The sequence below is a fragment of the Chelon labrosus genome, assembly GCF_963514085.1.
Source record: "Chelon labrosus genome assembly, chromosome: 21".
Taxonomy (NCBI): Eukaryota; Metazoa; Chordata; class Actinopteri; order Mugiliformes; family Mugilidae; genus Chelon; species Chelon labrosus.
In genome coordinates this window covers 11,869,173-11,885,589 of record NC_140354.1, presented here as the reverse complement: position 1 = coordinate 11,885,589, position 16,417 = coordinate 11,869,173, and the positions used below count along the sequence as shown (strand labels likewise).

The 16,417-nt window shown below is 41.3% G+C and overlaps 1 protein-coding gene across 1 annotated transcript; it reads left to right on the top strand.

Annotated features, from left to right (window-relative positions):
* Nucleotides 1-3,872: 3,872 nt before the first annotated feature.
* On the top strand, nucleotides 3,873-14,758 carry LOC311506159 (proline-rich transmembrane protein 2; the record flags this gene model as incomplete). Its single annotated transcript, XM_084570039.1, has 3 exons — nucleotides 3,873-4,165; nucleotides 4,773-4,905; nucleotides 14,694-14,758. The coding sequence occupies exons 1-3, from the start codon at nucleotides 3,893-3,895 to the stop codon at nucleotides 14,756-14,758; spliced, it is 471 nt and encodes a 156-aa protein (XP_084426165.1). The 5' UTR covers nucleotides 3,873-3,892.
* Between the last annotated feature and the right edge of the window lie 1,659 nt (nucleotides 14,759-16,417).

The window sequence follows — 16,417 nt, the reverse complement described above, 5'->3', positions numbered from 1 at the left end:
AATGTCCTACGTTAATCCTGCCACACCGAACACGCAAAGCAGCTGTAAGTTAACCGATGTGGGAGTCGACTGTTTAGACGCCAGCTCCTTTAATGACCCTCCAGCTTCTCATTAGGGACCTTCAAGGCTTTGGTCAGCACAGAATGTCAATAAGTACAAAGTCCTCAAACTCTCGACCAGAAAATCTGCAGTGAACTTTAAAAGGTATACTTTTTCATATCTGTTTATAAAAGCTTAATAAGCCTTTAAGGGAACCTGAGATTCTGGGCTACAAGTTTGAAGAAACCAATAAAACGTTCAAATTAAATTCAGCTTCTTCAATATTTAAAACATTTTGAGGTGTGCAGCGTGAGGTCAAAACTAAACTGAAAGTATCGTTCATTCAGACTTTAAATCATATTCCTATAGCACTCATCTCATATATTATGAAGTCAAGCCCTGACTAAAATTTATTTATTAACCACTTCCTATTACAGCAGTGTGCTTTACCCGACATGACACCAGGTCTTTTGATGAAACGGACTGATTTGTCGAACCTTATCTGGTGACGCAACTGCAATATGTCTAACTTTTATCCATGCAGAACAAATATTTTCCATCTGGTGACAAAATAAAAGCACAAACCTTGTTAAAATAGGTTATTAGCAGTTCATTTACACCTTTCGTTTGCAATTTGTTTTGCACAATGAAAACCTCTTGCCTGAAATTAAATGAAATGACTGTATTTTCTGCTTCTGCTCTTGGTCAAACATTCGTAAAGAACTGTTCAGCAGAAGAAAAATTAAATTAGCTTAAAATAAATTTCTGCACATGAATTATTATATGTTATATGTGATTAAAGTGAAATGAGTGATGAATATTTGAGAGGAATCCAGGCGTTTTTGCGGAAAAAATCCTTTAACTTGCTCTAACTGACTCTGCTGCTCTGCATCAGAAACACATGCAGCAAAACGCTGCACCTCTGGAAACACTCCCCCAGTCTGTGCTGCAGCATTTGGTCCTCAGAGGTAGAGGGGTGGGGGGTGGGGGGGCGGAGGTAACAGTCATCCATCGAGTCCTGGCAGGTCATTACAATACTCGGAGTGTCAGAGCTGCAACTGAGCCTCCTCCAAATCTGCTCTTCAAGAAGCAGCTCGTCGTCCTGGCTGTCGCTCAGATCAATGAAATGACCGATATGCGGCGTACATGGTGCCACACAAAACTGCACCAAACTGCATTGTTTTTTCACGTAGATGGGCAAGATAAGGCAATAGATACAGACTAACATTAACATAGCTTTTTGGGGTCCTTTTTAAAGTGAAAATAATATTATCTGCAGTTCTTCCTGCTGCTATTTTTAAGTTTTCTCTTAAAAAAGGATGTCATTTCTCATGCTCTTGAGTTTTCAAGCTGCTACTAATTTCAGGAAGACTTAAAACAATAAATTAAGCTAAACGCATCAATATTCAGGTTGTGATATATTTGCCTTTAACTGTAGAATTTGTAACTTTACTTCACAATAATGCTTAAATGAAGTTAAGCGGCTGCCTACAAAACAAACTGAAACTAATCCTCTAACTGCTCAGTAATTATTCCGTGTTATGAGAAATGTAATTAGTCAGTGTTGACTGACAACTTCATGCTGTCCTCTCTGTAACTGCTAAATGACATGATTGATTGGATGGCGGTTCAGTCTGATCTCCTGCAGCGAGCCTTGGTCCACCTACACAAACGACCAGGAGGTTTAAATAAGCTGCTGAGTCAGTGGAATAAACCAACAACCTGCCCAACCCACACACATGCAGCAGATCTGCTTTATAAATATTGTCTCCTTCTTGCCGTTTTTGTTAAGTCAAGAAGGTTCTTAACATCTCCTGTTAGATAAGCTGTCAGAGAACACAGCTTAATATTTGAACAGACTCTGTACTGAAACTCGCAACCCTTAACATGGACCAAATGGAAACCATATAAACAGGATCTTATCTGAAGATGAAGAATCTAATTTTACGCATGCAGGGTTGAGAATCCTTTGTCTGAAAATCCAGACTCAGCTGTAATATCTCTGATTACAGACATAGGAAACTCTCCCTTGCTGTCACGTGCAGCCTGATTTAGTTTCGACCGCAGGGACCTCAAAGAGACGTCTGTTTCTGACAGCAAAGCAGAAAAATGTAATCATGTTCTTTCATTACAGAACAGAGAGTTTAATATTCTCTGTGAAATCTCCTGACTCACTCTCGAGATGCTGCATTTAATAACACTGCAGTTATTAGATAACAACAACCAATCTGAACACAAGTAAAAGAGCAGCTGAAGTTGTGGAGCAGCATGTTTTTTTTGTTTTTTTTACAAAGAAACAACAACTCTACCAAAGCCAGATCTGAGTACAGTAATCACTAACCACAGCCGCGTGGATGGGCAGATGAGAGGTTTTATAGCTGAAGGTTCAGATTCTCGACGAACTAAAGGCTTTGAGAGCCTCCATTAGCTTCTGGAAGCTGAAGGTCGATATGTTTTGCAGGAGAGATATAAACGATATCTTACAATAACGACAGTGATGTGAAGAAAAACTATTTCTTCCTCTGTCTCCAGCTAAAATGTGTGATTGGAGTTCCTCAGGGATCAAACCTGGGTCCTCTTTTGTTTTTATTTTTACATTTGTTTGTACAAATTATTCACCGCTATGGAATTCCTGTAATGTACAAAAATTTTTCATTAAAAGTTTGAGCAGTTAGTATAATTTATAAAATAAACATTTGGTAAACAATGTCCTGGAAAATATGTTTGTTTTAGCAATAGTGAGACAATATTTAAAAAGAAAAATTTGAAAGTTTCTTTTTACATGAGGATCAAATTGTGAATAAACTAATCGTTATATTATTGAGACAGCCCATTTTGACACCATCCCTGTTACATATTGCACCCCCTTTTACACCATATTCTGTCTACAAATCAATCAGCATAATCATCAAAACCATCTCTTTATCAGTTAGCAGCCTTGTCACTGGTTCCATCTCGTTAATCTTTTTCAGAGTGAGCCCTTCCCTCAGATTTTATTCGAAACACTTAGCTTCGTCAGTACAGTTCAATTGCCGCCAGTCCCAGTGCCGCCCAGCAGCCCAACAGCATGGAGGAGCCCCAGCAGCAGCCGGACCAGCCAATGAGCACACAGCAGGAGGGAGACGCCGTGACTTCTCAACCAACCAGCGCTGAGCAACAAACTTCATCAACAGGTGCTCCTGAGGCCAAGCAAACAGAGGAGGGGAAAGCGATGGAGCACCTGGCAGTGATCAGTGACAACACAGAGACCAGTAAATACAGCTCCAACAGAAACTTCTATTAGGGATGACAGACTGTCAGCTGAATCTAGTTTAATTTTACAATATCATCTACCATAGCTGGAGTCCTGTTGTCTAATTCACAAGTTGTGTTTAACAATTAAAAATCCGTTGCTTCAGATTCCCAGTCATCCAAATCTGATAGGTCAGTGATATTTCAAACTATAATTACAATTGAATGATCGAGTGACGACCACTGACATTAGATACTTCCTCAATCCCAACTTGGAGGAGACAGACAACCATTTTCCAGCAAAGAAAATCAGATTTGTAGTTGATGACTTCCGTCTAAAAACCGCCCAAATGTCACAGTTTAATAACCAGAAAGATCAATGTGAACCACGGTGGAGTAGAGAGAGCTGATATCAACCTATGTTAGATAACGTTAATGATCAAAACTGTTATCCTTTTGGTAGCTGTGTGCACAGAAAGTTGTGATAAATGAGACAGACTCAAATCCTACTGAAGACGTAAATGTTACTGGAACAAGAGGCAATAGTGTATTTACTGACCCAGATGTTATTTTTCAGCCCTCTCTGTTAACGCCTTGTCTTACAGGTAATGGCATCGGGCCCATGATCGGTGACTCGTCTCCCACAGTGTCCTCTGTGTCGCCCAAGTTGCACGCTAAGCCTGGAGGTCACGCTAACGGTAGACCTGGCTTGGGCAGCCGGTCCGGCTCGTTAGCGGCGGGCTCACCAAGGCCCTCGCTCACTCGCCAGCCCAGTGCCATCACAGAGGCCGCTGTGGACGGATCCAAGCCAAGGGACTACCTGATCCTCGCCATCCTGTCGTGCTTCTGTCCGTTGTGGCCCATCAACATCGTAGCCCTCACCTTCTCTGTGATGGTATGACTGTAGACTATTACAAGACCATAAAATAGAGTCAACTAACCTGTGTACACAGATCAGCCATAACATTAAAACCACTGACAGGAAAAGTAAATAGCATTGATCATCTTGTTACAATTCAATGTTCTGCTGGGAAACTTTTGGACCTGGCATTCATGTGGATGTTACTTAGACATGTACCACCCACCTAGACCAAATCTGGCATCCCCACCCCATAGCAATGACACTCCTTGATGGCAGCCTCCATCGCAAGCAGGATGCAGCCTGACACAGGCACACACACAAAAACAGTTTAGGAACAACTTAAAAAATTCACCATCTTTTAGTTCCATTTTTGGACTCTACCAGCTCCTCAGGGAAATATTTAATTCATCAGCTGTTACAAACCGAAAAAACAGCTTCCTGCTGTTGCTGGAATCACTGATGCTCAACCAGTCAGCAAGAGTGTTACTGTACACTCTTGTTAGTGAACAAGGTTGGAGCTTTAAACTCCAAAACTGGTGCTTTAGTAGATAACTGATGTGAATCACCACAGTCTGCTGAAAAATGTGTTTTCTTGTGTTGAGTTTAAGTTCTGATTTCTTCAATTTCTCTTTCTGTTCAGTCCCGAAACAGTCTGCAGCAAGGCAACATTGATGGAGCTCGGCGCCTTGGCCGCAATGCCATGGTGCTGTCTGTTGTCTCCATTTTAGGAGGGATCGCCATCATAGCTGCAGCCATAGCCCTCAACTGGGGATGTAAGTCTGGCTTGAACCATTTCAATCCTTTTGACTTTTTTTGTATTGCAAGAGGAAGTCATAGCTGATCTGAAACGTCTAGTAAAAAATGTTTTATCCACAATGTAAAACCGCCATAAATCTCTGTGGATTCTGTCTTTATCTCTCTCCAGTGATTTTAAAATCCTGATCAAAACCAGCCCGCACAGCAAGACCGACTTCACGACAACAACTAAACCGACCTGACACGTTCCCTCGCATTCCCGAAGCACTCTTGTACTCAAGCGCCTGCACCGGACGAAAAAAACAAAACACAATTCTGTTCCCGTTCTTTGCTGTTGTTTCTTGCTGCACGACGAGCATGGTCTGCCTGACGCTCTACCTCTGACACGACTGACGAACCCGATCCTGACACCGACGCCCGATCTGGAGACGGAGAGACGGACGGATCACTCTGTGGTAGCAGCTTATCTCCTCCTCAAACTGTTTTCTCCCATCAATGATGTTGTCATGGAGATGGACATCTGTCTCCATGGAAATGGGATTATTCTGGACTCTAAATGAGGTCCAGGAATGGAGCAAACTGGGGGACGTGCATTTCACGCTTTGATGCCAAATAATTAGAAACTTGGTCTCAGCTGAACTGAAACTGGGAAATGGTGCTGCTGTGAACATGAACTGAGTCTTTTTACTGTGAAGGGATGAAGAAAAAGGGCCGAGTGAACTGTGTAAAGACATAGTGGAGGACTGTTTCATGCCATGAAGTCACATCTGGGTTAGCTTCTTTTTCACCGGTTTCTTTGACTCAATGCAAACGTTCAGGTTTTTCTTTAATTGGTTTCATTGGTCTTTGTGAAAAAATGAATCATGTTCCTGAGGTTTACTTTCCAAATTTGACATCATTCAGATACAGCAGCTGCTAGAAAACCAACAAAATCTTCAATCTTTGCTGTTTGTTTACACTGTAAACTTTACAGCATTCACTCCCCTAGTCCTTAGTTCAGATTTCAGTACGAGAACATTCTGAGATCTGAAATCAGATGAGATTGAAAAATAGCACCACGTATGCGTCGCAGAGAGAAAGATTGTGCTGAGCTGTGGTCCTCTGAGTCCCTCAGATTCAGCCATATCTAATTATTCTCTCTGACCGCAGCCTGTTCCACTTAATGGACATAAAGTGATGGGCAGTTTCATATTATTCTCAGCGAACTCCAGGACTTCTATTAATTTGGGTGGTTAAGGTTACACCGCACATCTCATCTTACAACGTGATTTCACATACTGCGGATCAATTTTTCCTCTGCAGCAGTTTAGTTTAAATCTCCTGTTTCTTCACAAGCCCCTAACGTTCAAGGCTGTTATTGGCCCTCTTCACATAAAGTAGATGGAGATGTTTTCAGTAGCTGGGCTCCTGGTCTAGTATCAGCACTTAAAACAAGACTTTAGCCGAGTTTCAGCTGTATATAATACTAACTCTACCGTATGCAGTCAGTAGTGGAGACTAACTACCACAGTATACTCTTTCATGAAGGATTATGTAAAATAAATCCAACCATTTTCAAGTATTTGAACTATCCATCCATCACTTCTGGTAGTCTGTCTTTGATCTACGTTGGTAATTTTGCTCCTTTCCTGTCTTTGAGTCTCGTAACTTGTCCCTGATCATTGACTCCAACATTAAACATCTACGCACTGTTCATTATCTCCAGCACATCATCAACACTTCCTTCACTACCGTCGGTACCATAAGAAAAAGTGTGGACTGTCATGTTTTCAGAAGTTTGGCATCGACTTGGTACCAGGTTATCTGTTCTTGTGACTTCCCTAGTTGAGAAAATCATGGTTCCCAGAGGATGAATCCTATTGATTTGATCTCTGCCTTTTTTATGCACACTTTCAACTTGTGCATAAAACACATGTAAATGGTAAAAATCTGAAAACAAAGTCGAGTTGTTCTTGCAGTGGAAAAGTTGTCTTACCGATAAAACTAAATTGGTCAAAGAATTGGTAAATAAATGAACATGAATCGTCTGACTTCAACGTCCACTGAAGCTTTGGCTCCAGTGGAGAGAGGAAAAATCTGTATGAAAGCAATGAGGAAAGTCAACTGTCCTCACATTACTTTCTATATTCTTTTTTGACCATGGATGTATTAATAAGAACTGGATACTGGACTCAGAGATGGCTGCAGCTAGCTTAAAAATAAAACTGACTTTTTTTAGACTCCGGGGAAGTTTTACAAAAATTAAACCTCAATGGATTAAAACTTCAAAAAAAGATTGAAAAACAACATGTTTACAATTTAACACACGTCTCTTTTATAATGGGGTTATATGAAAAAAATGCTTTTTGGGCTTTTTAATTCCAATACCGTGACTGGCCACTAGGTAGCGTTGGCAGAAAGGTACTGTACCAGCTCTATCAATACATCCATGGATTAGACTGCAGCTGTTTTAATGATCTCTCTGTGCCAAACCCCAGAGTGTGTACCAACCAGCACAGAACAGCTTCCCCTTTTAGCCTGTTTGATGAAATGTATGCACGCTAACACTTTTGTGGACAGATCGTTTTGGGAGAACTTAGAGGAAATAAGCTGTTGTTATGGAAGTTATTCAGCCCTTCGTCTCCTCTAACCTGTGCATGTTTACAGTATTTATTACAGAATGCTTTTACATAAGACTGTAGCCTCATTTAGCAAGCAAGCTAACTGAGTAGCACTTTGTAAATAGACGGTATGAGAAAGTAAAGATACCCCCTTCTTCTTTTTGCGTTATCGTGGACTGACTCAACTTGGCACCAAAAAAATGCACTTAAATGTTCAGCTCAAAGGTTCAAAACAGTGACACGATTGAACCAATCAGTGTGTAGAGGTGAGGTCAGGTGAGGTCAGGCTCAGAGGTGAGGAAGGAGGGGAGGGTCTTATAGTGCTGCGTTCATGTCATACGACACAAATCTTGTCATTCACACGTTGCTTAAACATGGTATGACTGCAGAACTGGTGCATTCGCAGAATCAATACACTTTCATTGGTTTTCAGACACTTCTATGATGCCAAGTTGGTCATATCAAAGCGTCTCCCAGGGTTATAATATTTACAAATCGGACACATTATTACAAAATCTATATGCTATGGCATGAACGCAGCATAAGGTCATGTCCATCCCGTTCACACCTTCACTCCACCCACTCCTGTACTGTATGTAGCATGCCTGTTTACTAATCATATTATGCAAAGAGTAAAAAGTCCCAGCTCGATGTCGGTACAAATGCTAGCTTATCTGATTTTTGCTACGGTAGTGTACTTGCACACGGTTTTTATGGACTTTGCTTGCGCTACCTCTCAGAGTTGCCTACAGTGTTTAATCAATCACACCTCATGTCGTTTCACTATGATGATTTTAACTGACTGTTAAATCTCTTGTGTTTCTGTTTGTGATTTTGCTCTGTTGTGTTTCTTTTGGACATTTTCACGGCTAACGTTGTAATTTTTTGACAATATCGTGCAGGGTTTTGATTGTGAACACATTCCCACAAATCTATACAGTCATTCATCTGTGATTTAGCCGGCACAAGGTGTGTAAATAGAACAACCACTATAGTATATATACATCAAACGGAAAACTGCCCTATAAGAAACTATATGTATAACACTGCGAAATGAAAACTTCGGAGGAAGATTTTGCAGCAGACGCATCTTAATATTAAATAGTTGGTGAAATAATCTTGGAGATTTGATTTTAGGATTCAAAATTTATAGTGTAGGTTACGATTCAATCGCAACTTAAGAGCCAGTTGGATTTTAGGGAATTTTAGCAGATTTTTATGTCCACAGTAAACTGACAGTGCCTTGTTCTCCAGTGAGGTTGAATGTAAAATGAGAAAGTGTATACTCTGCAAAGCTAAAGCTAACTCAAAGGAAACTAGCAAGCTGTGCAGTAAAATAAAAAATCCTGAGAAATAATATTTAAAAATGTCCAGGCTTCAGAAGAAAAAGTTGTGGTAGGTTGTAGCACAGCGACAAATTCACATTTAATCAGTGCTTCTTAGGTATGGCTATATCATATGGACTGAAATGACTGTAAACCTAGGAAGCCTAGCTTAGCACAAAGACTGAAAGTAGGCAATACTAATAGTTAGCTAACTACCTAGCTAGCTAAAAATCCACCTTGTTGCAAGAGATAAAAAAAAAAAACATGTTAAATTACATGTCTACATGTTAGTTTAAGACACAAGTCCAGGTTATGTTAGCATATCTTAGCACACACTCGAATTAGAGGATATGTTTAGCTATCTACTTGGTTAGCTAGAAAACTGCCTTCCAACAAGACTTAGCAAAGGAGAACGTGTGAAATTATTTTGTTAGCTTAGCATTCAAATTTCAACAAGTATAATTTTCAAATTATCTGTATTTGATTATAATGTGCACCCAAAATCATTGTCAGCAGTATATAACCTACCTTATGCTGTTTATTTGACCAATCTGTGTGTTAGTTTAAACTTGATTTATTATACCTGACTACTGAAAAAAGTCCAGCATGTATTTACCCTAGCTTAGTACACACTCTATAATTAAGGGATAAATGTTAGCTATCTTACAAAATAACAATCTAAAATTAATTTGTTAGCATAACATAGCACATTTCAGTAAGTCTCAATATAGGCACAAACATTTCCCACACATAAATAAAACAATACATAAAAAGCATGCTCAAATCTTACAAGCCACTAAGATTTAATATATATTGAGATATGTTAACTTTGACATTTAAATATGTTTAAAAGTCCAAAAGTTTGAGGCTATTGATCCAAGGCCATTCAATCAAGCTTTGCTGTATGAAATTAGATTTAATTTTTTCCAGGACATCCGTTCTGTCATTAATTAGACAGTTTCCCTTCAATAGATTAAATACTTTTAATTTCGTTTTAGCAATACTGAAAATCTTCCAAAGGACTTCTCATTTCAAACACAGTCTACTGTACATGCTGTATAGATGCTGTATTTAGTGTAGGTTGGTTAGTTTGATGTTCACTTTAACTCTTTGCACCCGTCAGTTTCTCTGCTCTTGTTTATCTTTATTTGTAAATGCTCTTTAGACACCTGATTACCTGATCTTTGTATTTTTATATTGCTCTTCTCATTGTCTGGATCTCTTTTGTATTTATATGGTAATCTCCTGTTTGTAACACTCAGTATAACCTGCTTCCTGCCTGCTTTTTTTAAAAACGGCAAGATCGGAGGACATTGTAAGCATGATAGACCGTCAGCTGACTTCATTACGTCCTCCTCGTATTATTGATTGCCCGCTCCTGACACCAGACTCTCTTTGTGCCTGTGCATGCCTTAAATTATGGAGCATACTGAACGAGTATGGGTGTACACAATACATTTATCAAAGACACCGTTGTTGAGTATTGGATGATGTTTGAAGGGAATAAATCACAGTTATATACAACCTCCTCCGTGTCTGCAGGCTTGTGAATACACCTGAGAGTAACAGCACAGCAACACCCGTCAGGGTGACACATTTACTGGCAACAACACTGGATCTAATCCAGCAGGGATTAAACTGATGTTCACAAGCTCTCACACTGCATGATGGATGCACTCACAGGGTTGTAAAATTTGTTACAGGAAGATAATTGAAAATATGACTCGTATCTATGACTTACTGCTGACTAATATATTCATTCATTCATTCATCTTCTATACCCGCTTAGTCCTGTTAAGGGTCGCGGGGGTCTGCTGGAGCCTATCCCGGCCGCCATCGGGCGAGAGGCGGGGGTACACCCTGGACAGGTCGCCAGTCCATCGCAGGGCTAACACAGAGACAGACAACCATTCACACTCACACTCACACCTACGGCCAATTTAGAATCACCAGTGAACCTAACTAGCATGTCTTTGGACGGTGGGAGGAAGCCCGAGTACCCGGAGAGAACCCACGCAGACACAGGGAGAACATGCAAACTCCGACTAATATATTCCTGTAACATATTTTATAAACTTTGAAGTAACTTTTGGGTGGCACAGTGGTGTGGTGGTTAGCACTGATGCCACACAGCAAGAAGGTTTTGGGTTCCAATCCATCATTGCTGACTGGAGCCTTTCTGTGTGGAGTTTGCATGTTCTCCCTGTGTCTGCGTGGGTTCTCTTCGGGTACTCCAGCTTCCTCCCACCGTCCAGAGACATGCTCGTTAGGTTAACTGGTGATTCTAGATTGGCCGTAGGTGTGAGTGTGAATGGTTGTCTGTCTGTCTGTGTTAGTCCCGCGATAGACTGGCGACCTGTCCAGGGTGTTCCCCCGCTTTTCGCCCAATGACAGCTGGGATGGGCTCCCTCCCCCCGCGAGTTATTTAGCTAACGTATAACATATCATGTGAATGATCTAGCTAAATATTTCACTCAAAGCAGAACCATAAATAAGCATAAAATTGGTCCTATTTGTGACTCCATATGTTACTTCTTTTGGCACACAGCTTTCCCTATGTCATCCAGAATATATATGACAAAATATATCATTAGAGTCAAAATAACTCAAAATACTTATTCTATAATTTTAACATTTTATCACAATTTTGTCAAAAATGCGGGGGGGTTTTTCACTCTTGATTTGGCATAGTTAATCAAATCATCAAATCAAATTTCATTAAATTTAATCTCACGATTGTAACTTTTATTTCATAATACTTAAAAACATAATTCTTTTGTTGATATGATATAGTTCGTCAGTCCAACGTTTGCCTTCTACTTATTGTCATGATTTTTCAATTTTATCTCATGATTTTGACATTGGAATTCATTCATTCATCTTCTGTACCCGCTTAGTCCTGTTAAGGGTCGCGGGTGTCTGCTGGAGCCTATCCCAGCTGTCATCGGGCGAGAGGCAGGGTACACCCTGGACAGGTCGCCAGTCCATCACAGGGCTAACACAGAGACAGACAACCATTCACACTCACACCTACGGCCAATTTAGAATCACCAATTAACCTAACGAGCATGTCTTAGGATGGTGGGAGGAAGCCGGAGTACCTAGAGAGAACCCACGCAGACACAGGGAGAACATGCAAACTCCACACAGAAAGGCCCAGTCGGCCCATGGATTCGAACCCAGGACCTTCGCGTTGTGAGGCATCAGTGCTAACCACCTCGCCACTGACATTGGAGTTTAAATTTTAAATACTTTACCTTATCGTTTAAAATGCAACATATCTGTCATGCCATGAATTAAGCGAATTTTATCTGTTATTCTATCTCTTTACTGGCAAAAATACACTTCCATGGAAAAACTACAGACGTAAATAATGCTATTTGCGGTAAAAGTGTAGCGTCAGTTACAGTATACGTATATGTATGAGTCACACAGTGACATTAGCAGCTTTATAGAAAGATCTAGACAAACTGTGTGGGTGTTTAGGAATAAAATATCTACTACTTAAAAAGTTAGTTTTTGTTCCTGTAATGTAAAATGAGTATTTTAAAAGTAGGAGTGCTTTTATTTTCTTAACAGTTATGAAGCTTCATCTCTCGCTTTTATTTTATTTTATTTCATTTTAATGTGACATTTTAAGAAATTAACAGAGAGAAGGTGGAGTGGGAGACGTAATGAGACATCGGTCTTCATTACTTGCAACGTGTTTCTAGGGCGAGAGAACGGGTTGTCACGGCAACAGTCGCCAAGGGAGTGAGATGCTGGGATGGAGAGAGAGAAAGAGAGAGGTCTGGTTCCTCAACGTTAATAAAAGATTTCTCTCTCTCTCTGTCTCTCTCTCTCTCTCTCTCTCTCTCTCTCTCTCTCTGCGAGCTTCATTTGAATTTTAGATTCTTATAAATTATTAAGAGGCACTGCCGCTGAGGCTACAAGAGGAGAGATCAAGAGATGGAGAGGAAGAGGAAAGGAGGGGGGGGGGGGGTTAGGACAGGAGAGGAAAGGAAGAGGAGGCGCAGGGAAGAGCTGCAAAACGGAGAAGAAAAGCAAAATGAGAAAGTGTTTGTGTTTTATGTGTGTGGGCGCAATGTCGAGGCTTTATTGAGACAAACAGAGGCGTCTAAAGGTGTCGGCAGGAGAGGGAGGAAACAAAAGGTGGAAAAGTAACCAGAGAGAAAAGACAGATGAACAGAAACGGGCTGGGGGGAGGGGGAGGGGGGGGGGTAGTGTGTCATAATGCAGTTGAAAGAGGGGAGGAGGGGGAGGCTATACGAGAGGTGAGGAAGACAATAAGAGAGGGGAGGGTGGAGGGGATGAATGGAGCTGTATCCGCTTGGAGATTTTTCATTTAAAGAATTAAATTTTCCAATAAAATACACTTTATTCGTTTATCCCCCACAGGGAAGCCTGATGCAGTGAGTCCAGAAACGGTTTACGCTGCGTGCGGCTGACAAATTCCAGCAGCACAGAGGTCAAGTATGATGTTAAAGACTGAAATACATTACACGAAGTAGCCGCTAACGTTCATCGTGAGAGACAATAACGCAGGAATAATGAAAACCACAGAACAGTGTGTGTTCACTTCCTGCTGTTACCAGAAATGAGTGTGAAGATTCCCCCGATCCACCGGGACGGCAGCTTCTCCCAGATGTTTTTGGGCACACACACACACACACTCACAGAATCACAAATTTACCTAATAATGAGCATGCGAGGACAGTGGGAGGAAGCCGGAGTACCTGGAGAGATCCCACGCAGACACAGGGAGAACATGCAAACTCTGTGTACTTAATGTTACAGTGTCTTAAATGATATTATACACTGTCTGGCCAAAAAAAAAAAAAAAAAAAAGGCACCACCTGGATTTAACTAAGCAAATAAGTATGAGCCTCCTGTTGGATAATTACTGCACGGGCGATTATCTTTCAGGTGGAAACAAGTTGTTTAATCCCAACTGATGCAACGAGTAGCTTCTCATCCCGGGGTCGTAAAAAAGATGTTAGTCTGTTTGAGAAGGGTCAAATCATTGGCATGCATCAAGCAGAGAAAACATCTAAGGAGATTGAAGAAGCTACTAAAATTGGGTTAAGAACTGTCCAACGCTTTATTAAAAACTGGAAGGATAGTGGGGAACCAGCGCATCAGGGTAAGAAGAGAGGCAGATGAAGTGGTGCACCCATCATGCCTAGTGTCTACTGTACAAGCCTGTGGGGGCACTGCTATGATCTGGGGTTGCTGCAGTTGCTCAGGTCCAGGTTCAGCAACATTATGTGCCCAAAGAATGAGGTCAGCTGACTACCTGACTATACTGAATGACCAGATTATTCCATCAATGGATTTTTTCTTCCCTGATGTTCACGGGCATATTCCAAGATGACAATGTCAGGATTCATGGGGCTCAAATAGTGAAAGAGTGGTTCAGGGAGCATGAGACATCATTTTCACACATGGATTGGCCACCACAGAGTCCAGACCTTAACCCCATGGAGAATCTTTGGGATGTGCTGGAGAAGGCTTTGCGCAGTGGTCAGACTCTCCCATCATCAATACAAGATCTTGGTGAAAATTGAATGCAACACTGGATAGAAATAAATCTTGTGACATTACAGAAGCTTATAGAAGCAATGCCACAGCGGATGAGTGCTGTAATCAAAGCTAAAAGCGGTCCAACAAAATATTAGAGTGTGTGACCTTTTTTTTTTTCAGCCAGGCAGCGTATATCACTAATTATAGCTGAAAACAGCATTTTGTTTTAGCCCACACAGTACTTTTGAATTCCTGCCTTCTGTGGAGCTGTGCATTTCAAATCTCAAAAACTAACCGGGGTTAGCTGTTCTCTTTCGTGGCTCAGCAGGGTTTTCATGTCACCCTCGACCTTCACAGGCCGTCTGGACCTCAGCAGGACGCTGCTGCTGTCGGGCTTCCAGCTGAGGAGGTTTTGTGCGTGACCTTGTGTTGTGTTTGTTGACTTCAGCTGAGGATAACTTTCAGAGAAAGGGTCAAAAAGATCCAGATCGTTGAGCCACGCTAAGAGGTGTTCAGACTTTACTGCACTCAGAGTTTAATCATGTTTAATCATGGACACGTGTTTGTCTTAGTCCTTTGATTGATAATTTGCAGTTAAAGTAGTTACAGATTTGTTTGTCTGGAGTTTTCTTCTTTCAAAACAAACACCACATTAAGAATAAAGCTCCTGTTTGTTTCAGAAGATACAGTACGTGCTTGTGGAGTGAGCACTTTCACTTCGATGCTAACTGGCGGTGCTTCAGATTAGATTGGCAATGAACTGATTAAGTAACTGGTATCAACTGAAACACTAGTCCATGTTTTCAGCCTGATTAGAGTTGTTCCTTTTTAATAACTCCTGTTTTCTTCGCTATTGATAATCTGCTTTACCGACAAATCCTGAACTCGACCCAACGTGGAGGTCAGAACCTCAGCAGGGAGGGAGAACCGAGGGGCGGGTCGTAGAAGATAAGGAGAAACACATACGAGAGGAGACAGCTGGAGAGAATTACAGTCAACCTTGAGGGATTTCATTAGCGTCCCCTGATTGAATTACCTGATCGATGGATTGAGTTAAAGAGGAGCCCCCTCTTCTCCTGATCTGAAACTACTTGGCAGCAGTCCGTCCTGATGTCCGGTCTGATAAGAGTCATGTCCGGATGATGGGATCACACCAACATGTCGCTCATACTCGTCCTCAGCATTACCTCGGCGTTCCCCTTGTTTCACACCTGTAGTTTGAAATGATAAACCATAAACCCACGTATTGTGTTTTATTTCATCATCACGTCGGTTCATGATGTTGGTTTAGTCAAATTTGATTAGTTTGATTGTTGTGTTTTCTTCAGCGGACGTGATGAGCAGAGAGTGAATTAGCTGAAGGATAAATGAACACTTTAAATAACATCCAACTTTAACTTCCACACAGTATTAATAGGTCTATGAGCGCCCCCTAGTGGACTGCTGAAGACCTCTTCAGGTTCAAAGGTCCAGTCTGCTCCCATCCTTGAGAGGTTTTTAGTTTGATCTCCTCTTCTCAACAAACCCCCCCAGATTCAAATATAGATTTTTTTTTTACTCTTTTCTTTAATCTAATTATTTATTTCTTCTCCATATACAGCATTTTTATACAGCATTCATATATTCTGAGGGTGTCCTGTGGTGTCTGGCAACAGGATGTTGTTAGTGGGGGCCTTTGGGTCCTGTGGGTTGAGGGAAGGGGCCTCTGTGGATCATCCCACAGATACTTGATCAGTTTGGGATCCAAGAAATTTAGGAGGCCAGGTCAACACCTTGTGCTGTTCTTCATCTTTTGTTTTTTCAGTTGTTCCTAACCCGTTTTTCTGTGTGTGTGCCTGTGTCAGGCTGCATCCTGCTGGGGATGGCTGCTGCCATCAAGGAGTGTCATTGCTATGGGGTGGGGGCACCTGGTCTGGTCTAGGTGGGTGGTACATGTCTAAGTAACATCCACACGAATGCCAGGTCCAAAAGTTTCAAAGCAGAACACTGCCACAAGATGATCAATGTTATTTACTTCTGCTGTCAGTGGTTTTAATGTTGTGGCTGATCGGTATATCCCATCTGATTAAGTTTTCCACAAC